The 24,700-nt window shown below is 45.6% G+C and overlaps 4 protein-coding genes across 4 annotated transcripts; all 4 read right to left on the reverse strand.

Annotated features, from left to right (window-relative positions):
• Positions 1-3,072: 3,072 nt before the first annotated feature.
• On the reverse strand, positions 3,073-3,882 carry LOC143274414 (proline-rich protein 23A3-like). Its single transcript, XM_076577476.1, has one exon. The coding sequence runs from the start codon at positions 3,880-3,882 to the stop codon at positions 3,073-3,075; it is 810 nt and encodes a 269-aa protein (XP_076433591.1).
• Positions 3,883-8,695: 4,813 nt separating this feature from the next.
• LOC143274415 (proline-rich protein 23A3-like) lies at positions 8,696-9,505 on the reverse strand. Its single transcript, XM_076577478.1, has one exon. It carries the CDS (start codon positions 9,503-9,505, stop codon positions 8,696-8,698), a length of 810 nt encoding a protein of 269 aa, XP_076433593.1.
• A 4,801-nt stretch (positions 9,506-14,306) lies between these two features.
• On the reverse strand, positions 14,307-15,116 carry LOC143274416 (proline-rich protein 23A3-like). The gene has a single exon (XM_076577479.1). It carries the CDS (start codon positions 15,114-15,116, stop codon positions 14,307-14,309), a length of 810 nt encoding a protein of 269 aa, XP_076433594.1.
• Positions 15,117-19,913: 4,797 nt separating this feature from the next.
• On the reverse strand, positions 19,914-20,723 carry LOC143274417 (proline-rich protein 23A3-like). The gene has a single exon (XM_076577480.1). It carries the CDS (start codon positions 20,721-20,723, stop codon positions 19,914-19,916), a length of 810 nt encoding a protein of 269 aa, XP_076433595.1.
• Between the last annotated feature and the right edge of the window lie 3,977 nt (positions 20,724-24,700).

Raw genomic sequence — 24,700 nt, forward strand, 5'->3', positions numbered from 1 at the left:
GATAATTCTGTCTGCCCTCCTGAGAGATCTTCTTGGAAAAGTTCTCCCAAAAGTCTTCCCTCCATCTGTTTCTCTCCTCCTCCTAACAATTATTCAAACTACTGGGTTTCCTAAGGACATTCTCATACACGTGTAAACTCGACCTTGATTTCATTCATGCCCCATGACCCTCTTCTCTTGCTGGCTCTCTTCCTTTTCTTAAATATTCCTCAAAGTACTCTAAGGACTTTAGAAATACTGTCAGCATTTCTTTTTCAGCAAGAGTGTCATGAAACACCCCCAACTGACCCAAAACACACTATGCAGTGAGGATAACCTTGGACTTCAGATTGACTGTCTCTACCTCCCAAAGGCTGGGGTGCATGTACCAACACCTTCCTTCTCTAGCTATACTGGGAATCTTTCAACCTCTAAAGGAACAGATTCAGATTGGGTCGTCCATATTGTGGGATGTTTTGTATGCTGTGAATCTACATTGCTCTGAATGGTTGATAAAAAAAAAAAATGCTGATTAGCCAGTAGCCACACAAGAAGTAAGGTGTGATGAGCAGAAAAGGAAAATTCTGGGAAGAGAAAGGAAGAGGCAGAAGACACCAGTATGCTGTCTAAGAAGCACCATGTAATGACACACAGATAAAGTCCCAGAACATGTGATGACATATATATTAACAGAAATAGGCTGAACTGAAGTGTAAGAGGTAGTCAATAGTAAGCCTGAGTTAATGACTGAGCAGTTTTAATTCATATAAGCTTCTGTGTGTTTACTTGGTTCTAAGGGTCTGTGGACTGGGTGGGACACAGAAAATATTCAGCTATACTTCCCACCTCAAATGATTCAATCAAGAAAAATCCCTCACAGGTTTAATTTACCTCTGGGAGTATAGTTTCAGACACATTAAGATGACAAAAAAGACTAGACACCACACACTCCCTGTATAAGAAGTTCTTATCCTCTGATTCTCTTCCTTCTGTATGTTAAACCTTTATTTATTTATTTATATTTCATTTGCTTCTGTGCAAGTTTGTAGGCCTTTGTGAGTTTACATGCACTTGGGACAAAGAAGAGCCTGGAGAGAGGAGGGTGTTAGAGATCTTCTGGAAATGTGTGACAGGTGGTTGAGTGCCATCCTCTGGGTTTTAAAACAGCAGACAGTCCTTCTAAGTGAGTGGTTCATCACTGTCCTAATGCTGGGACCCTTCAAACAGTTCCTCATGTATTGAGGACCCACAACCCTAAAATTATTTTTGTTGCTACATGATAAATGTAATTTTACTACTGTAATGAACAATTTTGTAAATATCTGCTCTTCAGCATGCCTGACATGAGACCTCGAATCCCTCAAGGTTGCCTCTCACCATGGGTTGAGAACCACTACTCTAAGTGCTGAGCCATCTCTCCAGTCCCTCTTTATTTTTGATCTCTTTGACACTGTCCCTTACAGCCCCCATTGCCCTTGAACTTCCTGTGTGGCTGTGTGAGGGCTCCAACTCCTGATCCAGCTGCCCTCACCTGGATTACAGGCGTGCATCACTACACTCAGTTGCTCCTCAGAATCTCACAAGTTACCTTTCCCAGCTTACCTCTCTGTAAGGTTCACCAAAGGTCAGTGTGGCCAGTGTCCACCTGGACCCTTCCTATTCTTCTCTCAGTGTCCCCACTGCTGCTGTTGGAAGCATGGGCCACCACACCCAGCACAATTGAACCTCATATCTGGATGGAATGGATTATTAAAACCACCAGATAGTTATTCAATTTCACTTTCCATGTGAAATATGATGGTCCTGTCATAACTTACCAAAAAATTACCTTTTCCCACTGAACCTCATCTCTTCCAGTGGCTATTTTGTGTGTGTGTGAGTGTGTGTGTTTTTGTGTATTCATTTCTTTGTTTGTGTGTTCAACCTCTATTTGAATTTTTAAAGATACCTGTTTCTCTTAATATGCTTAGCCAGAAGCCATTTCCCTCAATTGACATTTTAATATGTTTCTTATTTAAGATGATACATTTGGTAATCATCTATACTGGGTGGGGCCAAGGAAAGGTGAGACCCTCCATTTCATTAGCAGGCTGATTTTCAATCAATTTGTGTGTTCACAATACCCCAGATTGCTTGTGTTTGTATTGTCCTTTCTCAAATGCATAAACACACACACACACACAAACACACACACACACACACACACACACACACACAAACACTCTCTCTCTTTATCTCTTTCTTCCTCCCTCCAACTCTCTCTCAAAAACTCCTTTACACAGCCTCCCATACTGGGTTACACAAATTTTATTAGTGTTTAAGTGAAGTTTGGAAGTACAAATATTGCTCTGGAGAAGAGCATTTCAAAAGTAAGTCATGAAAGTGGGGTATTTGTTGGAGAGCAAGCTCTGGTTCAGAGAGATCTGCTAGGCAGTCTCTGGATTTCCAGGGCTGGGAGCTAAGGTCACATGCCAGCTCCCCAGCCCCAACTGCTTCCTTCAGTAGCCGTCTTTTTGTTGGTTTTTTGTTAGCCTTGTCTTCTTAGATGACGTTTCACTGTGTAGCCTTGATGTCCTGAGAGGATAGACATGGGAAGACTGTTCCAGCAGGTTAGGGCATGGCTGTGAAGGGGCACAGAAGCATCATACACTCAGGGCTAGGAGCCATCTTTTCCCACTGGGACATTTGTTGGTTCCTGGAGGAGCAGCGGCTTGAACTGTCCAAGAGGGCCAAGGCAAGGCCAAGTCTCCATCCAGTCAGGGGAACACAGAAAGGACAGTGGCAGCGTAGCAAACCCAGTACTCTTGGTTCCGTTGAAATAGGGGACACTGAGAGTCTCTGTCCATGGATCCAGCCATGCAAATGAGGGGGATGTGGAAGGTTCTGAGATGAAGCCTTCAACTGGCAAGCAGATTTGACCTCAGCGGTGAGATCTAGTGTCTCCATTCTTTGGGAAGCTAGTGGGCTGCAAAAAGCACCGTGTGCAGACAGGCTCGATGTTGGGTTGTTTGGTGTCTCCAGGGGCACAGAATCCATCGGGCAGCCAGGTGAGTGTCCAGGGTGCTGTGTGTCCAGAGAGCAGTCCTTTCTTTCCTAGAAGAGGCGCCTCCGGGCCTTGCAGCAAGGGCGCCAGAGCTTCTGACGACTCTGAGGGTCCTGTGCCTGGTTACTTGGAGGAGGAGGAGGAGGAGGAGATGGAGGGAGAGGCTGCAGTGGTGAGCTGGGGCGAGGCCACAGCATGCTCCCTTTGAGGCTCCAGATGGTGCTGGGAGCATATCTCTCTGCACCAGGAGGGGCTGATGGGCGCCAGGAACATGGCACTTGCCCCGGGAACAAGGGGCTTGACATTCCGGTGAAGGGGAGAAGCATCGCAGGGACCATGCCGGCTGGAGCATTCATCCGCGGCATAGGCCTCAGGAAGTCGCCTAAACCTCCTTGATTGTCTTCCTCTGGGACTGGGGGGTTTCTCCAGCCTTGGGTGTCTGCTACACATGTGCTGGAGGATTCTTGCTGGAGGATGACCTGGTGGTCCTGGGGCATTTCCAGGAGAGCGGCCTCCTGCTGGCTGGCGGGCAAGAAGCCAGGCTGTCCAGGCTGGTAGGAGTCCTGGAGATGCTCGGGCTCCACGATGATGGTGTGTCCAGGGAGCATCACTGTCATGACCGAATGGGGCTCGCGCTCCAGCAGCAGGTCGAAGCCTTGCAGATGCAGTTTGGGAGCAAGGCCAGCAGGCAGGAACATGGTGGTGGTGAGCTGCTCGCTGGCCGGCCCGGTGGGCCCTTCCAGGTCTGCCTGTGCCTGCTGGAGGCAGCGGGAATTGGCAGGTTTGGGTCCTTCTGGCTGGGCTGCACAGCAGAGCAGCGGGTTGGCGGTGGGGCTGTGGGGCGGTACTCCTGGAATCATGGTGGCAATGGGTCCTTGGCACTTGACCAGAGTTGCAAGACAAGGTCTGATGCAGCTGATGGACTTGTGCACTGTTGGTTTTCCTTCAGGGACACCTATCGTCTGGCTTCTTCTGCAAGAGACTCTGTGGACGGCCTAGGAGAGAGATGTGATCAGGAGAACTGACTGATCAAGAGTGTTTGGAGAGGACCACAGCTCCCTTATATAAGCCGGGCATCCAAGAAAGCCCCACCCAGGCAGGGCGGGGCTCAGGCAAGGTGGGACCCTTAACCTTCCAGAACCCACCTGTGTGCAATTGTGCACATGAGTATGCCCACAGGTGTTATTCGTGGTCGTGGTGGTGGTGGTGGTGGTGGTGGTGGTGGTGGTGGTGGTGGTGGTGGTGGTAGTCCAGAGGAGAAATCGACCTTTGCATGTCTTTATGGTTTGTAATGCCTGAATTTGGGCAACACATAGAAACAGGAAACTCATTTTCCCAACCCCTACCTACATTCTCTTGAATTCATTGTCCCATCCCCACAAACCAGGTCTTAGAAGTTTTCTACATTCCCAAAGTAAAACGGAAATGGAAATTAACAAAGTGAAACTTCACTTGTTCGTCTGAGGTCAAGGTTGTAATAAAACCAGTGGCTAAATCTTTGTATATGGCTCTTTTTTAATTTAATCAAAAATCGATTTCAGATTCATATGATACACGTGCAAAGAACTGATCTAAGAAAATACCCCAAGGATACAGTGTTTGCCTTGCATGCTGGACGCCAATGGGTTCGATCCCAGAATAAAATTTTAAAAAGTATTAGTGTGAGTAATTTAGAACATCCCTAACCTCAGAAGATGAGAGACAAGGACAGGAAGATCAGGAGTTCAAGGTCAGCTTGCTGCATGGGGAGTACTAGGCCAGTCTGTGGACAAGGTGTATTCCAGGCTAGGCTGGACCCATGAAACCTTGTCTCTAAAGCATTATTAGTTTATCCTCAAGGTCATCAGGGTTTGAAAAAAAGCTTTCAAAATTAAAACCTTCATTTGTGTTAAAAATGGATATTAAGCACAGTCCTACTTAATTTATAAGTGGCATCTTTGGTATTTTTCCTTCTAGTTCTATGGTTTTGTTATATTCTGATTTTGACACTTGAAACCACTTTTACTATTTAGGACTCTCTCTTTCTCTCTCTTCCCTCCTCCTCCTCTCTCTTTACCCTCCACTATTGGAGGAACTCAGGCTCATCCATGCCAGACAAACATTAGAGCTAAGGGCCAAGCCCAGCCCCTTATTGGGCCTGTTTTTGGTTACTTGTCTGTCTGTCTGTTTGTTGTTTATATGTAACAGGGGTGAGGTATTCCATCTGCCCTACTCAAGATGTAGGCCCAAGATCCTGATGGTGGAGGTTACCATGCATTTTTATTTGCATATTCATTGAATGTTTTTTGGTTTTTCTTCACTTTCTTTCCTTTTTTTTTCAATTTTTATTTTTAAATTATTATTATTATTATTATTTGGTTTTGAGTCAGGCTTTCTGTTGTGTAGCCTGCTGCCTGTCCTGGATCTTGGTCTGTAGACCAGGCTGGCCTTGAACCTACAGAAATCCCTATGACTCAGCTTCCCAAGTTCTGAGATTAATGGCATGCACCACCACTCTCTGGCCATGGATGTGTCTTACTTTTTAAATAGTATGTCAACGAATCTACTACATGACACTATGGATATGCATTGGAAAACTCTGAAGAATATAGTCATGTGATGATTCTGTCTGCCCTCCTGAGAGATCTTCTTGGAAAAGTTCTCCCAAAAGTCTTCCCTCCATCTGTTTCTCTCCTCCTCCTAACAATTATTCAAACTACTGGGTTTCCTAAGGACATTTTCATACACGTGTAAACTCGACATGGATTTCATTCATGCCCCATGCCCCTCTTCTCTTGCTGGCTCTCTTCCTTTTCTTAAATATTCCTCAAAGTACTCTAAGAACTTTAGAAATACTGTCAGCATTTCTCTTTCAGCAAGAGTGTCATGAAACACCCCCAACTGACCCAAAACACACTATGCAGTGAGGATAACCTTGGACTTCAGATTGACTGTCTCTACCTCCCAAAGGCCGGGGTGCATGTACCAACACCTTCCTTCTCTAGCTATATTGGGCATCTTTCCACCGCTAAAGACCAGATTCAGATTGGGTCGTCCATATTGTGGGATGTTTTGTATGCTGTGAATCTACATTGCTCTGAATGGTTGATAAAAAAAAAAATGCTGATTAGCCAGTAGCCAGACAAGAAGTAAGGTGTGATGAGCAGAAAAGGAAAATTCTGGGAGAGAAAGGAAGAGGCAGAAGACACCAGCATGCTGTCTAAGAAGCAACATGTAATGACACACAGATAAAGTCCCAGAACATGTGATGACATATATATTAACAGAAATAGGCTGAACTGAAGTGTAAGAGGTAGTCAATAGTAAGCCTGAGTTAATGACTGAGCAGTTTTAATTCATATAAGCTTCTGTGTGTTTACTTGGTTCTAAGGGTCTGTGGACTGGGTGGGACACAGAAAATATTCAGCTATACTTCCCACCTCAAATGATTCAATCAAGAAAAATCCCTCACAGGTTTAATTTACCTCTGGGAGTTTAGTTATTTTCAGATACATTAAGATGACAAAAAAGACTAGACACCACACACTCCCTGTATAAGAAGTTCTTATCCTCTGATTCTCTTCATTCTGTATGTTAAACCTTTATTTATTTATTTATATTTCATTTGCTTCTGTGCAAGTTTGTAGGCCTTTGTGAGTTTACATGCACTTGGGACAAAGAAGAGCCTGGAGAGAGGAGGGTGTTAGAAATCTTCTGGAAATGTGTGACAGGTGGTTGAGTGCCATCCTCTGGGTTCTACAACAGCAGACAGTCCTTCTAAGTGAGTGGTTGGTTCATCACTGTCCTAATGCTGGGACCCTTCAAACAGTTCCTCATGTATTGAGGACCCACAACCCTAAATTTATTTCTCTTGCTACTTGATAAATGTAATTTTACTACTGTAATGAACAATTTTGAAAATATTTGCTCTTCAGCATGCCAGACATGAGACCCGAATCCCTCAAGGTTGCCTCTCACCATGGGTTGAGAACCACTACTCTAAGTGCTGAGCCATCTCTCCAGTCCCTCTTTATTTTTGATCTCTTTGACACTGTCCCTTACAGCCCCCATTGCCCTTGAACTTCCTGTGTGGCTGTGTGAGGGCTCCAACTCCTGATCCAGCTGCCCTCACCTGGATTACAGGCGTGCATCACTACACTCAGTTGCTCCTCAGAATCTCACAAGTTACCTTTCCCAGCTTACCTCTCTGTAAGGTTCACCAAAGGTCAGTGTGGCCAGTGTCCACCTGGACCCTTCCTATTCTTCTCTCAGTGTCCCCACTGCTGCTGTTGGAAGCATGGGCCACCACACCCAGCACAATTGAACCTCATATCTGGATGGAATGGATTATTAAAACCACCAGATAGTTATTCAATTTCACTTTCCATGTGAAATATGATGGTCCTGTCATAACTTACCAAAAAATTACCTTTTCCCACTGAACCTCATCTCTTCCAGTGGCTATTTTGTGTGTGTGTGAGTGTGTGTGTTTTTGTGTATTCATTTCTTTGTTTGTGTGTTCAACCTCTATTTGAATTTTTAAAGATACCTGTTTCTCTTAATATGCTTAGCCAGAAGCCATTTCCCTCAATTGACATTTTAATATGTTTCTTATTTAAGATGATACATTTGGTAATCATCTATACTGGGTGGGGCCAAGGAAAGGTGAGACCCTCCATTTCATTAGCAGGCTGATTTTCAATCAATTTGTGTGTTCACAATACCCCAGATTGCTTGTGTTTGTATTGTCCTTTCTCAAATGCATAAACACACACACACACACAAACACACACACACACACACACACACACACACACAAACACTCTCTCTCTTTATCTCTTTCTTCCTCCCTCCAACTCTCTCTCAAAAACTCCTTTACACAGCCTCCCATACTGGGTTACACAAATTTTATTAGTGTTTAAGTGAAGTTTGGAAGTACAAATATTGCTCTGGAGAAGAGCATTTCAAAAGTAAGTCATGAAAGTGGGGTATTTGTTGGAGAGCAAGCTCTGGTTCAGAGAGATCTGCTAGGCAGTCTCTGGATTTCCAGGGCTGGGAGCTAAGGTCACATGCCAGCTCCCCAGCCCCAACTGCTTCCTTCAGTAGCCGTCTTTTTGTTGGTTTTTTGTTAGCCTTGTCTTCTTAGATGACGTTTCACTGTGTAGCCTTGATGTCCTGAGAGGATAGACATGGGAAGACTGTTCCAGCAGGTTAGGGCATGGCTGTGAAGGGGCACAGAAGCATCATACACTCAGGGCTAGGAGCCATCTTTTCCCACTGGGACATTTGTTGGTTCCTGGAGGAGCAGCGGCTTGAACTGTCCAAGAGGGCCAAGGCAAGGCCAAGTCTCCATCCAGTCAGGGGAACACAGAAAGGACAGTGGCAGCGTAGCAAACCCAGTACTCTTGGTTCCGTTGAAATAGGGGACACTGAGAGTCTCTGTCCATGGATCCAGCCATGCAAATGAGGGGGATGTGGAAGGTTCTGAGATGAAGCCTTCAACTGGCAAGCAGATTTGACCTCAGCGGTGAGATCTAGTGTCTCCATTCTTTGGGAAGCTAGTGGGCTGCAAAAAGCACCGTGTGCAGACAGGCTCGATGTTGGGTTGTTTGGTGTCTCCAGGGGCACAGAATCCATCGGGCAGCCAGGTGAGTGTCCAGGGTGCTGTGTGTCCAGAGAGCAGTCCTTTCTTTCCTAGAAGAGGCGCCTCCGGGCCTTGCAGCAAGGGCGCCAGAGCTTCTGACGACTCTGAGGGTCCTGTGCCTGGTTACTTGGAGGAGGAGGAGGAGGAGGAGATGGAGGGAGAGGCTGCAGTGGTGAGCTGGGGCGAGGCCACAGCATGCTCCCTTTGAGGCTCCAGATGGTGCTGGGAGCATATCTCTCTGCACCAGGAGGGGCTGATGGGCGCCAGGAACATGGCACTTGCCCCGGGAACAAGGGGCTTGACATTCCGGTGAAGGGGAGAAGCATCGCAGGGACCATGCCGGCTGGAGCATTCATCCGCGGCATAGGCCTCAGGAAGTCGCCTAAACCTCCTTGATTGTCTTCCTCTGGGACTGGGGGGTTTCTCCAGCCTTGGGTGTCTGCTACACATGTGCTGGAGGATTCTTGCTGGAGGATGACCTGGTGGTCCTGGGGCATTTCCAGGAGAGCGGCCTCCTGCTGGCTGGCGGGCAAGAAGCCAGGCTGTCCAGGCTGGTAGGAGTCCTGGAGATGCTCGGGCTCCACGATGATGGTGTGTCCAGGGAGCATCACTGTCATGACCGAATGGGGCTCGCGCTCCAGCAGCAGGTCGAAGCCTTGCAGATGCAGTTTGGGAGCAAGGCCAGCAGGCAGGAACATGGTGGTGGTGAGCTGCTCGCTGGCCGGCCCGGTGGGCCCTTCCAGGTCTGCCTGTGCCTGCTGGAGGCAGCGGGAATTGGCAGGTTTGGGTCCTTCTGGCTGGGCTGCACAGCAGAGCAGCGGGTTGGCGGTGGGGCTGTGGGGCGGTACTCCTGGAATCATGGTGGCAATGGGTCCTTGGCACTTGACCAGAGTTGCAAGACAAGGTCTGATGCAGCTGATGGACTTGTGCACTGTTGGTTTTCCTTCAGGGACACCTATCGTCTGGCTTCTTCTGCAAGAGACTCTGTGGACGGCCTAGGAGAGAGATGTGATCAGGAGAACTGACTGATCAAGAGTGTTTGGAGAGGACCACAGCTCCCTTATATAAGCCGGGCATCCAAGAAAGCCCCACCCAGGCAGGGCGGGGCTCAGGCAAGGTGGGACCCTTAACCTTCCAGAACCCACCTGTGTGCAATTGTGCACATGAGTATGCCCACAGGTGTTATTCGTGGTCGTGGTGGTGGTGGTGGTGGTGGTGGTGGTGGTGGTGGTGGTGGTGGTGGTGGTAGTCCAGAGGAGAAATCGACCTTTGCATGTCTTTATGGTTTGTAATGCCTGAATTTGGGCAACACATAGAAACAGGAAACTCATTTTCCCAACCCCTACCTACATTCTCTTGAATTCATTGTCCCATCCCCACAAACCAGGTCTTAGAAGTTTTCTACATTCCCAAAGTAAAACGGAAATGGAAATTAACAAAGTGAAACTTCACTTGTTCGTCTGAGGTCAAGGTTGTAATAAAACCAGTGGCTAAATCTTTGTATATGGCTCTTTTTTAATTTAATCAAAAATCGATTTCAGATTCATATGATACACGTGCAAAGAACTGATCTAAGAAAATACCCCAAGGATACAGTGTTTGCCTTGCATGCTGGACGCCAATGGGTTCGATCCCAGAATAAAATTTTAAAAAGTATTAGTGTGAGTAATTTAGAACATCCCTAACCTCAGAAGATGAGAGACAAGGACAGGAAGATCAGGAGTTCAAGGTCAGCTTGCTGCATGGGGAGTACTAGGCCAGTCTGTGGACAAGGTGTATTCCAGGCTAGGCTGGACCCATGAAACCTTGTCTCTAAAGCATTATTAGTTTATCCTCAAGGTCATCAGGGTTTGAAAAAAAGCTTTCAAAATTAAAACCTTCATTTGTGTTAAAAATGGATATTAAGCACAGTCCTACTTAATTTATAAGTGGCATCTTTGGTATTTTTCCTTCTAGTTCTATGGTTTTGTTATATTCTGATTTTGACACTTGAAACCACTTTTACTATTTAGGACTCTCTCTTTCTCTCTCTTCCCTCCTCCTCCTCTCTCTTTACCCTCCACTATTGGAGGAACTCAGGCTCATCCATGCCAGACAAACATTAGAGCTAAGGGCCAAGCCCAGCCCCTTATTGGGCCTGTTTTTGGTTACTTGTCTGTCTGTCTGTTTGTTGTTTATATGTAACAGGGGTGAGGTATTCCATCTGCCCTACTCAAGATGTAGGCCCAAGATCCTGATGGTGGAGGTTACCATGCATTTTTATTTGCATATTCATTGAATGTTTTTTGGTTTTTCTTCACTTTCTTTCCTTTTTTTTTCAATTTTTATTTTTAAATTATTATTATTATTATTATTTGGTTTTGAGTCAGGCTTTCTGTTGTGTAGCCTGCTGCCTGTCCTGGATCTTGGTCTGTAGACCAGGCTGGCCTTGAACCTACAGAAATCCCTATGACTCAGCTTCCCAAGTTCTGAGATTAATGGCATGCACCACCACTCTCTGGCCATGGATGTGTCTTACTTTTTAAATAGTATGTCAACGAATCTACTACATGACACTATGGATATGCATTGGAAAACTCTGAAGAATATAGTCATGTGATGATTCTGTCTGCCCTCCTGAGAGATCTTCTTGGAAAAGTTCTCCCAAAAGTCTTCCCTCCATCTGTTTCTCTCCTCCTCCTAACAATTATTCAAACTACTGGGTTTCCTAAGGACATTTTCATACACGTGTAAACTCGACATGGATTTCATTCATGCCCCATGCCCCTCTTCTCTTGCTGGCTCTCTTCCTTTTCTTAAATATTCCTCAAAGTACTCTAAGAACTTTAGAAATACTGTCAGCATTTCTCTTTCAGCAAGAGTGTCATGAAACACCCCCAACTGACCCAAAACACACTATGCAGTGAGGATAACCTTGGACTTCAGATTGACTGTCTCTACCTCCCAAAGGCCGGGGTGCATGTACCAACACCTTCCTTCTCTAGCTATATTGGGCATCTTTCCACCGCTAAAGACCAGATTCAGATTGGGTCGTCCATATTGTGGGATGTTTTGTATGCTGTGAATCTACATTGCTCTGAATGGTTGATAAAAAAAAAAATGCTGATTAGCCAGTAGCCAGACAAGAAGTAAGGTGTGATGAGCAGAAAAGGAAAATTCTGGGAGAGAAAGGAAGAGGCAGAAGACACCAGCATGCTGTCTAAGAAGCAACATGTAATGACACACAGATAAAGTCCCAGAACATGTGATGACATATATATTAACAGAAATAGGCTGAACTGAAGTGTAAGAGGTAGTCAATAGTAAGCCTGAGTTAATGACTGAGCAGTTTTAATTCATATAAGCTTCTGTGTGTTTACTTGGTTCTAAGGGTCTGTGGACTGGGTGGGACACAGAAAATATTCAGCTATACTTCCCACCTCAAATGATTCAATCAAGAAAAATCCCTCACAGGTTTAATTTACCTCTGGGAGTTTAGTTATTTTCAGATACATTAAGATGACAAAAAAGACTAGACACCACACACTCCCTGTATAAGAAGTTCTTATCCTCTGATTCTCTTCATTCTGTATGTTAAACCTTTATTTATTTATTTATATTTCATTTGCTTCTGTGCAAGTTTGTAGGCCTTTGTGAGTTTACATGCACTTGGGACAAAGAAGAGCCTGGAGAGAGGAGGGTGTTAGAAATCTTCTGGAAATGTGTGACAGGTGGTTGAGTGCCATCCTCTGGGTTCTACAACAGCAGACAGTCCTTCTAAGTGAGTGGTTGGTTCATCACTGTCCTAATGCTGGGACCCTTCAAACAGTTCCTCATGTATTGAGGACCCACAACCCTAAATTTATTTCTCTTGCTACTTGATAAATGTAATTTTACTACTGTAATGAACAATTTTGAAAATATTTGCTCTTCAGCATGCCAGACATGAGACCCGAATCCCTCAAGGTTGCCTCTCACCATGGGTTGAGAACCACTACTCTAAGTGCTGAGCCATCTCTCCAGTCCCTCTTTATTTTTGATCTCTTTGACACTGTCCCTTACAGCCCCCAATGCCCTTGAACTTCCTGTGTGCTGTGTGAGGGCTCCAACTCCTGATCCAGCTGCCCTCACCTGGATTACAGGCGTGCATCACTACACTCAGTTGCTCCTCAGAATCTCACAAGTTACCTTTCCCAGCTTACCTCTCTGTCAGGTTCACCAAAGGTCAGTGTGGCCAGTGTCCACCTGGACCCTTCCTATTCTTCTCTCAGTGTCCTCACTGCTGCTGTTGGAAGCATGGGCCACCACACCCAGCACAATTGAACCTCATATCTGGATGGAATGGATTATTAAAACCACCAGATAGTTATTCAATTTCACTTTTCATGTGAAATATGATGGTCCTGTCACAACTTACCAAAAAATTACCTTTCCCACTGAACCTCATCTCTTCCAGTGGCTATTTTGTGTGTGTGTGAGTGTGTGTGTGTTTTTGTGTATTCTTTTCTTTGTTTGTGTGTTCAACTTCTATTTGAATTTTTAAAGATACCTGTTTCTCTTAATATGCATAGCCAGAAGCCATTTCCCTCAATTGACATTTTAATATGTTTCTTATTTAAGATGATACATTTGGTAATCATGTATACTGGGTGGGGCCAAGGAAAGGTGAGAACCTCCATTTCATTAGCAGGCTGATTTTCAATCAATTTGTGTGTTCATACAATCCCCCAGATTGCTTGTGTTTGTATTGTCCTTTATCAAATGCATAAACACACACACATACACACACAAAAAAAAAAAAAAAAAAACAACCTCTCTCTGTTTCTCTCTTTCTCCTTCTCTCCAACTCTCTCTCAAAAACTCCTTTACACAGCCTCCCATACTGGGTTACACAAATTTTATTAGTATTTAAGTGAAGTTTGGAAGTACAAATATTGCTCTGGAGAAGAGCATTTCAAAATTAAGTCATGAAAGTGGGGTATTTGTTGGAGAGCAAGCTCTGGTTCAGAGAGATCTGCTAGGCAGTCTCTGGATTTCCAGGGCTGGGAGCTAAGGGCACATGCCAGCTCCCCAGCCCCACCTGCTTCCTTCAGTAGCTGTCTTTTTGTCGGTTTTTTGTTAGCCTTGTCTTCTGAGATGACGTTTCACTGTGTAGCCCTGATGTCCTGAGGAGATAGACAGGGAAGACTGTTCCAGCAGGTTAGGGGATGGCTGTGAAGGGGCACAGAAGCATCATACACTCAGGGCTAGGAACCATCTTCTCCCACTGGGACATTTGTTGGTTCCTGGAGGAGCAGCAGCTTGAAGTGTCCAAGAGGGCCAAGGCAAGGCCAAGTCTCCATCCAGTCAGGGGAACACAAAAGGACAGTGGCAGTGTAGCAAACCCAGTACTCTTGGTTCGGTTGAAATAGAGGACACTGAGAGTCTCTGTCTATGGAGCCAGCCATGCAAATGAGGGGGATGTGGAAGGTTCTGAGATGAAGCCTTCAACTGGCAAGCAGATTTGACCTCAGCGGTGAGATCTAGTGTCTCCATTCTTTGTGAAGCTAGTGGGCTGCAAAAAGCACCGTGTGCAGACAGGCTCGATGTTGGGTTGTTTGGTGTCTCCAGGGGCACGGAATCCATAGGGCAGCCAGGTGAGTGTCCAGGGTGCTGGGTGTCCAGAGAGCAGTCCTTTCTTTCCTAGAAGAGGCGCCGCCGGACCTTGCAGCCAGGGCGCCAGAGCTTCTGCCTACTCTGAGGGTCCTGTGCCTGGTGACTTGGAGGAGGAGGAGGAGAAGGAGATGGAGGGAGAGGCTGCAGTGGTGAGCTGGGGCGAGGCCACAGCATGCTCCCTTTGAGGCTCCAGATGGTGCTGGGAGCATATCTCTCTGCACCAGGAGGGGCTGATGAGCGCGAGGAACATGGCACTTGGCCCGGGAACAAGGGGCTTGACATCCCGGTCAAGGGGAGAAGCATCGCAGGGACCATGCCGGCTGGAGCATTCATCCACGGCATAGGCCTCAGGAAGTTCCCTAAACCTCCTTGATTGTCTTCCTCTGGGACTGGGGGGTTTCTCCAGCCTTGGGTGTCTGCTACACATGTGCTGGAGGATTCTTGCTGGAGGATGACCTGGTGGTCCTGGGGCATTTCCAGGAGAGCGGCCTCCTGCTGGCTGGCAGGCAAGAAGCCAGGCTGTCCAGGCTGGTAGGAGTCCTGGAGATGCTCGGGCACCACGATGATGGTGTGTCCAGGGAGCGTCACTGTCATGACCGAATGGGGCTCGCGCTCCAGCAGCAGGTCGAAGTCTTGCAGATGCAGTTTGAGAGGAAGCCCAGCAGGCAGGAACATGGTGGTGGTGAGCTGCTCGCTGGCCGGCCCGGTGGGTCCTTCCAGGTCTGCCTGTGCCTGCTGGAGGCAGCGGGAATTGGCAGGTTTGGGTCCTTCTGGCTGGGCTGCAGAGCAGAGCAGCGGGTTGGCGGTGGGGCTGTGGGGCGGCACTCCTGGAATCATGGTGGCAATGGGTCCTTGGCACTTGACCAGAGTTGCAAGACAAGGTCTGATGCAGCTGATGGACTTGTGCACTGTTGGTTTTCCTTCAGGGACACCTATCGTCTGGCTTCTTCTGCAAGAGACTCTGTGGACGGCCTAGGAGAGAGATGTGATCAGGAGAACTGACTGATCAAGAGTGTTTGGAGAGGACCACAGCTCCCTTATATAAGCCGGGCATCCAAGAAAGCCCCACCCAGACAGGGCGGGGCTCAGGCAAGGTGGGACCCTTAACCTTCCAGAACCCACCTGTGTGCAATTGTGCACATGAGTATGCCCACAGGTGTTATTCGTGGTGGTGATGGTGGTGGTGGTGGTAGTGGTAGTCCAGAGGAGAAATCGACCTTTGCATGTCTTTATGGTTTGTAATGCCTGAATTTGGGCAACACATAGAAACAGGAAACTCATTTTCCCAACCCCTACCTACATTCTCTTGAATTCATTGTCCCATCCCCACAAACCAGGTCTTAGAAGTTTTCTACATTCCCAAAGTAAAACGGAAATGGAAATTAACAAAGTGAAACTTCACTTGTTCGTCTGAGGTCAAGGTTGTAATAAAACCAGTGGCTAAATCTTTGTATATGGCTCTTTTTTAATTTAATCAAAAATCGATTTCAGATTCATATGATACACGTGCAAAGAACTGATCTAAGAAAATACCTCAAGGATACAGTGTTTGCCTTGCATGCTGGAGGCCAATGGGTGGATCCCAGAAGGAAATTTTAAAAAGTATTAGAGTGAGTAATTTAGAACATCCCTAACCTCAGAAGATGAGAGACAAGGACAGGAAGATCAGGAGTTCAAGGTCAGCTTGCTGCATGGGGAGTACTAGGCCAGTCTGTGGACAAGGTGTATTCCAAGCTAGGCTGGACCCATGAAACCTCCTCTCTAAAGCATTATTAGTTTATCCTCAAGGTCATCAGGGTTTGAAAAAAAGCTTTCAAAATTAAAACCTTCATTTGTGTTAAAAATGGATATTAAGCACAGTCCTACTTAATTTATAAGTGGCATCTTTGGTATTTTTCCTTCTAGTTCTATGGTTTTGTTATAATCTGATTTTGACACTTGAAACCACTTTTACTATTTAGGACTCTCTCTTTCTCTCTCTTCCCTCCTCCTCCTCTCTCTTTACCCTCCACTATTGGAGGAACTCAGGCTCATCCATGCCAGACAAACATTAGAGCTAAGGGCCAAGCCCAGCCCCTTATTGGGCCTGTTTTTGGTTACTTGTCTGTCTGTCTGTTTGTTGTTTATATGTAACAGGGGTGAGGTATTCCATCTGCCCTACTCAAGATGTAGGCCCAAGATCCTGATGGTGGAGATTACCATGCATTTTTATTTGCATATCCATTGTATGTTTTTTGTTTTTTTCTTCTCTTTCTTTCCTTTTTTTTCAATTTTTATTTTTAAATTATTATTATTATTATTATTTGGTTTTGAGTCAGGCTTTCTCTTGTGTAGCCTGCTGCCTGTCCTGGATCTTGGTCTGTAGACCAGGCTGGCCTTGAACCTACAGAAATCCCTATGACTCAGCTTCCCAAGTTCTGAGATTAATGGCATGCACCACCACTCTCTGGCCATTGATGTGTCTTACTTTTTAAATAGTATGTCAACGAATCTACTACATGACACTATGGATATGCATTGGAAAACTCTGAAGAATATAGTCATATGATAATTCTGTCTGCCCTCCTGAGAGATCTTCTTGGAAAAGTTCTCCCAAAAGTCTTCCCTCCATCTGTTTCTCTCCTCCTCCTAACAATTATTCAAACTACTGGGTTTCCTAAGGACATTCTCATACACGTGTAAACTCGACCTTGATTTCATTCATGCCCCATGACCCTCTTCTCTTGCTGGCTCTCTTCCTTTTCTTAAATATTCCTCAAAGTACTCTAAGGACTTTAGAAATACTGTCAGCATTTCTTTTTCAGCAAGAGTGTCATGAAACACCCCCAACTGACCCAAAACACACTATGCAGTGAGGATAACCTTGGACTTCAGATTGACTGTCTCTACCTCCCAAAGGCTGGGGTGCATGTACCAACACCTTCCTTCTCTAGCTATACTGGGCATCTTTCCACCGCTAAAGACCAGATTCAGATTGGGTCGTCCATATTGTGGGATGTTTTGTATGCTGTGAATCTACATTGCTCTGAATGGTTGATAAAAAAAAAAATGCTGATTAGCCAGTAGCCAGACAAGAAGTAAGGTGTGATGAGCAGAAAAGGAAAATTCTGGGAGAGAAAGGAAGAGGCAGAAGACACCAGCATGCTGTCCAAGAAGCAACATGTAATGACACACAGATAAAGTCCCAGAACATGTGATGACATATATATTAACAGAAATAGGCTGAACTGAAGTGTAAGAGGTAGTCAATAGTAAGCCTGAGTTAATGACTGAGCAGTTTTAATTCATATAAGCTTCTGTGTGTTTACTTGGTTCTAAGGGTCTGTGGACTGGGTGGGACACAGAAAATATTCAGCTATACTTCCCAACTCAAATGATTGAATCAAGAAAATCCCTCACAGGTTTAATTTACCTCTGGGAGTTTAGTTATTTTCAGACACATTAAGATGACAAAAAAGACTAGACACCACACACTCCCTGTATAAGAAGTTCTTATCCTCTGATTTTCTTCATTCTGTATGTTAAACCTTTATTTATTTATTTATATTTCATTTGCTTATGTGCAAGTTTGTAGGCCTTTGTGAGTTTACATGCACTTGGGACAAAGAAGAGCCTGGAGAGAGGAGGGTGTTAGAGATCTTCTGGAAATGTGTGACAGGTGGTTGATGCCATCCTCTGGGTTCTACAACAGCAGACAGTCCTTCTAAGTGAGTGGTTCATCACTGTCCTAATGCTGGGACCCTTCAAAGAGTTCCTCATGTATTGAGGACCCACAACCCTAAATTTATTTCTCTTACTACTTGATAAATGTAATTTTACTACTGTAATGAACAATTTTGAAAATATTTGCTCTTCAGCATGCCAGACATGAGACCCGAATCCCTCAAGGTTGCCTCTCACCATGGGTTGAGAACCACTACTCTAAGTGCTGAGCCATCTCTCCAGTCCCTCTTTATTTTTGATCTCTTTGACACTGTCCCTTACAGCCCCCAATGCCCTTGAACTTCCTGTGTGCTGTGTGAGGGCTCCAACTCCTGATCCAGCTGCCCTCACCTGGATTACAGGCGTGCATCACTACACTCAGTTGCTCCTCAGAATCTCACAAGTTACCTTTCCCAGCTTACCTCTCTGTCAGGTTCACCAAAGGTCAGTGTGGCCAGTGTCCACCTGGACCCTTCCTATTCTTCTCTCAGTGTCCTCACTGCTGCTGTTGGAAGCATGGGCCACCACACCCAGCACAATTGAACCTCATATCTGGATGGAATGGATTATTAAAACCACCAGATAGTTATTCAATTTCACTTTTCATGTGAAATATGATGGTCCTGTCATAACTTACTGAAAAATTACCTTTTCCCACTGAACCTCATCTCTTCCAGTGGCTATTTTGTGTGTGTCTGAGTATGTGTGTGTTTTTGTGTATTCATTTCTTTGTTTGTGTGTTCAACTTCTATTTGAATTTTTAAAGATACCTGTTTCTCTTAATATGCATAGCCAGAAGCCATTTCCCTCAATTGACATTTTAATATGTTTCTTATTTAAGATGATACATTTGGTAATCATGTATACTGGGTGGGGCCAAGGAAAGGTGAGAACCTCCATTTCATTAGCAGGCTGATTTTCAATCAATTTGTGTGTTCATACAATCCCCCAGATTGCTTGTGTTTGTATTGTCCTTTATCAAATGCATAAACACACACACACACACACAAAACACACACAAACACACACACACACACACACAAAAAAAAAAAAAAAAAAAACCTCTCTCTGTTTCTCTCTTTCTCCCTCTCTCCAACTCTCTCTCAAAAACTCCTTTACACAGCCTCCCATAGTGGGTTACACAAATTTTATTAGTATTTAAGTGATGTTTGGAAGTACAAATATTGCTCTGGAGAAGAGCATTTCAAAAGTAAGTCATGAAAGTGGGGATTTGTTGGAGAGCAAGCTCTGGTTCAGAGAGATCTGCTAGGCAGTCTCTGGATTTCCAGGGCTGGGAGCTAAGGGCACATGCCAGCTCCCCAGCCCCACCTGCTTCCTTCAGTAGCTGTCTTTTTGTCGGTTTTTTGTTAGCCTTGTCTTCTGAGATGACGTTTCACTGTGTAGCCCTGATGTCCTGAGGAGATAGACAGGGAAGACTGTTCCAGCAGGTTAGGGGATGGCTGTGAAGGGGCACAGAAGCATCATACACTCAGGGCTAGGAACCATCTTCTCCCACTGGGACATTTGTTGGTTCCTGGAGGAGCAGCAGCTTGAACTGTCCAAGAGGGCCAAGGCAAGGCCAAGTCTCCATCCAGTCAGGGGAACACAGAAAGGACAGTGGCAGTGTAGCAAACCCAGTACTCTTGGTTCGGTTGAAATAGGGGACACTGAGAGTCTCTGTCTATGGAGCCAGCCATGCAAATGAGGGGGATGTGGAAGGTTCTGAGATGAAGCCTTCAACTGGCAAGCAGATTTGACCTCAGCGGTGAGATCTAGTGTCTCCATTCTTTGTGAAGCTAGTGGGCTACAAAAAGCACCGTGTGCAGACAGGCTCGATGTTGGGTTGTTTGGTGTCTCCAGGGGCACGGAATCCATAGGGCAGCCAGGTGAGTGTCCAGGGTGCTGGGTGTCCAGAGAGCAGTCCTTTCTTTCCTAGAAGAGGCGCCGCCGGACCTTGCAGCCAGGGCGCCAGAGCTTCTGCCTACTCTGAGGGTCCTGTGCCTGGTTACTTGGAGGAGGAGGAGGAGAAGGAGATGGAGGGAGAGGCTGCAGTGGTGAGCTGGGGCGAGGCCACAGCATGCTCCCTTTGAGGCTCCAGATGGTGCTGGGAGCATATCTCTCTGCACCAGGAGGGGCTGATGAGCGCGAGGAACATGGCACTTGGCCCGGGAACAAGGGGCTTGACATCCCGGTCAAGGGGAGAAGCATCGCAGGGACCATGCCGGCTGGAGCATTCATCCACGGCATAGGCCTCAGGAAGTTCCCTAAACCTCCTTGATTGTCTTCCTCTGGGACTGGGGGGTTTCTCCAGCCTTGGGTGTCTGCTACACATGTGCTGGAGGATTCTTGCTGGAGGATGACCTGGTGGTCCTGGGGCATTTCCAGGAGAGCGGCCTCCTGCTGGCTGGCAGGCAAGAAGCCAGGCTGTCCAGGCTGGTAGGAGTCCTGGAGATGCTCGGGCACCACGATGATGGTGTGTCCAGGGAGCGTCACTGTCATGACCGAATGGGGCTCGCGCTCCAGCAGCAGGTCGAAGTCTTGCAGATGCAGTTTGAGAGCAAGGCCAGCAGGCAGGAACATGGTGGTGGTGAGCTGCTCGCTGGCCGGCCCGGTGGGCCCTTCCAGGTCTGCCTGTGCCTGCTGGAGGCAGCGGGAATTGGCAGGTTTGGGTCCTTCTGGCTGGGCTGCAGAGCAGAGCAGCGGGTTGGCGGTGGGGCTGTGGGGCGGCACTCCTGGAATCATGGTGGCAATGGGTCCTTGGCACTTGACCAGAGTTGCAAGACAAGGTCTGATGCAGCTGATGGACTTGTGCACTGTTGGTTTTCCTTCAGGGACACTTATCGTCTGGCTTCTTCTGCAAGAGACTCTGTGGACGGCCTAGGAGAGAGATGTGATCAGGAGAACTGACTGATCAAGAGTGTTTGGAGAGGACCACAGCTCCCTTATATAAGCCCGGCATCCAAGAAAGCCGCACCCAGGCAGGGCGGGGCTCAGGCAAGGTGGGACCCTTAACCTTCCAGAACCCACCTGTGTGCAATTGTGCACATGAGTATGCCCACAGGTGTTATTCGTGGTGGTGGTGGTGGTGGTGGTGGTGGTGGTGGTGGTGGTGGTGGTGGTGGTGGTGGTGGTGGTAGTCCAGAGGAGAAATCGACCTTTGCATGTCTTTATGGTTTGTAATGCCTGAATTTGGGCAACACATAGAAACAGGAAACTCATTTTCCCAACCCCTACCTACATTCTCTTGAATTCATTGTCCCATCCCCACAAACCAGGTCTTAGAAGTTTTCTACATTCCCAATGTAAAATGGAAATGGAAATTAACAAAGTGAAACTTCACTTGTTCGTCTGAGGTCAAGGTTGTAATAAAACCAGTGGCTAAATCTTTGTATATGGCTCTTTTTTAATTTAATCAAAAATCGATTTCAGATTCATATGATACACGTGCAAAGAACTGATCTAAGAAAATACCCCAAGGATACAGTGTTTGCCTTGCATGCTGGACGCCAATGGGTTCGATCCCAGAAGAAAATTTTAAAAAGTATTAGTGTGAGTAATTTAGAACATCCCTAACCTCAGAAGATGAGAGACAAGGACAGGAAGATCAGGAGTTCAAGGTCAGCTTGCTGCATGGGGAGTACTAGGCCAGTCTGTGGACAAGGTGTATTCCAGGCTAGGCTGGACCCATGAAACCTTGTCTCTAAAGCATTATTAGTTTATCCTCAAGGTCATCAGGGTTTGAAAAAAAGCTTTCAAAATTAAAACCTTCATTTGTGTTAAAAATGGATATTAAGCACAGTCCTACTTAATTTATAAGTGGCATCTTTGGTATTTTTCCTTCTAGTTCTATGGTTTTGTTATATTCTGATTTTGACACTTGAAACCACTTTTACTATTTAGGACTCTCTCTTTCTCTCTCTTCCCTCCTCCTCCTCTCTCTTTACCCTCCACTATTGGAGGAACTCAGGCTCATCCATGCCAGACAAACATTAGAGCTAAGGGCCAAGCCCAGCCCCTTATTGGGCCTGTTTTTGGTTACTTGTCTGTCTGTCTGTTTGTTGTTTATATGTAACAGGGGTGAGGTATTCCATCTGCCCTACTCAAGATGTAGGCCCAAGATCCTGATGGTGGAGGTTACCATGCATTTTTATTTGCATATCCATTGAATGTTTTTTGTTTTTTTCTTCTCTTTCTTTCCTTTTTTTTTCAATTTTTATTTTTAAATTATTATTATTATTATTTGGTTTTGAGTCAGGCTTTCTCTTGTGTAGCCTGCTGCCTGTCCTGGATCTTGGTCTGTAGACCAGGCTGGCCTTGAACCTACAGAAATCCCTATGACTCAGCTTCCCAAGTTCTGAGATTAATGGCATGCACCACCACTCTCTGGCCATGGATGTGTCTTACTTTTTAAATAGTATGTCAACGAATCTACTACATGACACTATGGATATGCATTGGAAAACTCTGAAGAATATAGTCATGTGATAATTCTGTCTGCCCTCCTGAGAGATCTTCTTGGAAAAGTTCTCCCAAAAGTCTTCCCTCCATCTGTTTCTCTCCTCCTCCTAACAATTATTCAAACTACTGGTTTTCCTAAGGATATTCTCATACACGTGTAAACTCGACCTTGATTTCATTCATGCCCCATGACCCTCTTCTCTTGCTGGCTCTCTTCCTTTCCTTAAATATTCCTCAAAGTACTCTAAGGACTTTAGAAATACTGTCAGCATTTCTTTTTCAGCAAGAGTGTCATGAAACACCCCCAACTGACCCAAAACACACTATGCAGTGAGGATAACCTTGGACTTCAGATTGACTGTCTCTACCTCCCAAAGGCCGGGGTGCATGTACCAACACCTTCCTTCTTGAGCTATACTGGGCATCTTTCCACCGCTAAAGACCAGATTCAGATTGGGTCTTCCATATTGTGGGATGTTTTGTATGCTGTGAATCTACATTGCTCTGAATGGTTGATAAAAAAAAAAAATTCTGATTAGCCAGTAGCCAGACAAGAAGTAAGGTGTGATGAGCAGAAAAGGAAAATTCTGGGAGAGAAAGGAAGAGGCAGAAGACACCAGCATGCTGTCTAAGAAGCAACATGTAATGACACACAGATAAAGTCCCAGAACATGTGATGACATATATATTAACAGAAATAGGCTGAACTGAAGTGTAAGAGGTAGTCAATAGTAAGCCTGAGTTAATGACTGAGCAGTTTTAATTCATATAAGCTTCTGTGTGTTTACTTGGTTCTAAGGGTCTGTGGACTGGGTGGGACACAGAAAATATTCAGCTATACTTCCCAACTCAAATGATTCAATCAAGAAAAATCCCTCACAGGTTTAATTTACCTCTGGGAGTTTAGTTATTTTCAGACACATTAAGATGACAAAAAAGACTAGACACCACACACTCCCTGTATAAAAAGTTCTTATCCTCTGATTCTCTTCATTCTGTATGTTAAACCTTTATTTATTTATTTATATTTCATTTGCTTATGTGCAAGTTTGTAGGCCTTTGTGAGTTTACATGCACTTGGGACAAAGAAGAGCCTGGAGAGAGGAGGGTGTTAGAGATCTTCTGGAAATGTGTGACAGGTGGTTGAGTGCCATCCTCTGGGTTCTACAACAGCAGACAGACCTTCTAAGTGAGTGGTTGGTTCATCACTGTCCTAATGCTGGGACCCTTCAAACAGTTCCTCATGTATTGAGGACCCACAACCCTAAATTTATTTCTCTTGCTACTTGATAAATGTAATTTTACTACTGTAATGAACAATTTTGAAAATATTTGCTCTTCAGCATGCCAGACATGAGACCCGAATCCCTCAAGGTTGCCTCTCACCATGGGTTGAGAACCATTACTCATCTCACCATGGGTTGAGAGCCATATCTCCAGTCCCTCTTTATTTTTGATCTCTTTGACACTGTCCCTTACAACCCCATTGCCCTTGAACTTCCTGTGTGGCTGTGTGTGGGCTCCAACTCCTGATCCAGCTGCCCTCACCTGGATTACAGGCGTGCATCACTACACTCAGTTGCTCCTCAGAATCTCACAAGTTACCTTTCCCAGCTTACCTCTCTGTCAGGTTCACCAAAGGTCAGTGTGGCCAGTGTCCACCTGGACCCTTCCTATTCTTCTCTCAGTGTCCTCACTACTGCTGTTGGAAGCATGGGCCACCACACCCAGCACAATTGAACCTCATATCTGGATGGAATGGATTATTAAAACCACCAGATAGTTATTCAATTTCACTTTTCATGTGAAATATGATGGTCCTGTCATAACTTACGGAAAAATTACCTTTTCCCACTGAACCTCATCTCTTCCAGTGGCTATTTTGTGTGTGTGTGAGTGTGTGTGTGTTTTTGTGTATTCTTTTCTTTGTTTGTGTGTTCAACTTCTTTTGAATTTTTAAAGATACCTGTTTCTCTTAATATGCATAGCCAGAAGCCATTTCCCTCAATTGACATTTTAATATGTTTCTTATTTAAGATGATACATTTGGTAATCATGTATACTGGGTGGGGCCAAGGAAAGGTGAGACCCTCCATTTCATTAGCAGGCTGATTTTCAATCAATTTGTGTGTTCATACAGTCCCCCAGATTGCTTGTGTTTGTATTGTCCTTTATCAAATGCATAAACACACACACACACACACACACACACACACACACACACAAAACACACACACACACACACACACAAAAAAAAAAAA

Source organism: Peromyscus maniculatus, chromosome 7 (genome assembly GCF_049852395.1).
Source record: "Peromyscus maniculatus bairdii isolate BWxNUB_F1_BW_parent chromosome 7, HU_Pman_BW_mat_3.1, whole genome shotgun sequence".
NCBI classification, from domain to species: domain Eukaryota; kingdom Metazoa; phylum Chordata; class Mammalia; order Rodentia; family Cricetidae; genus Peromyscus; species Peromyscus maniculatus.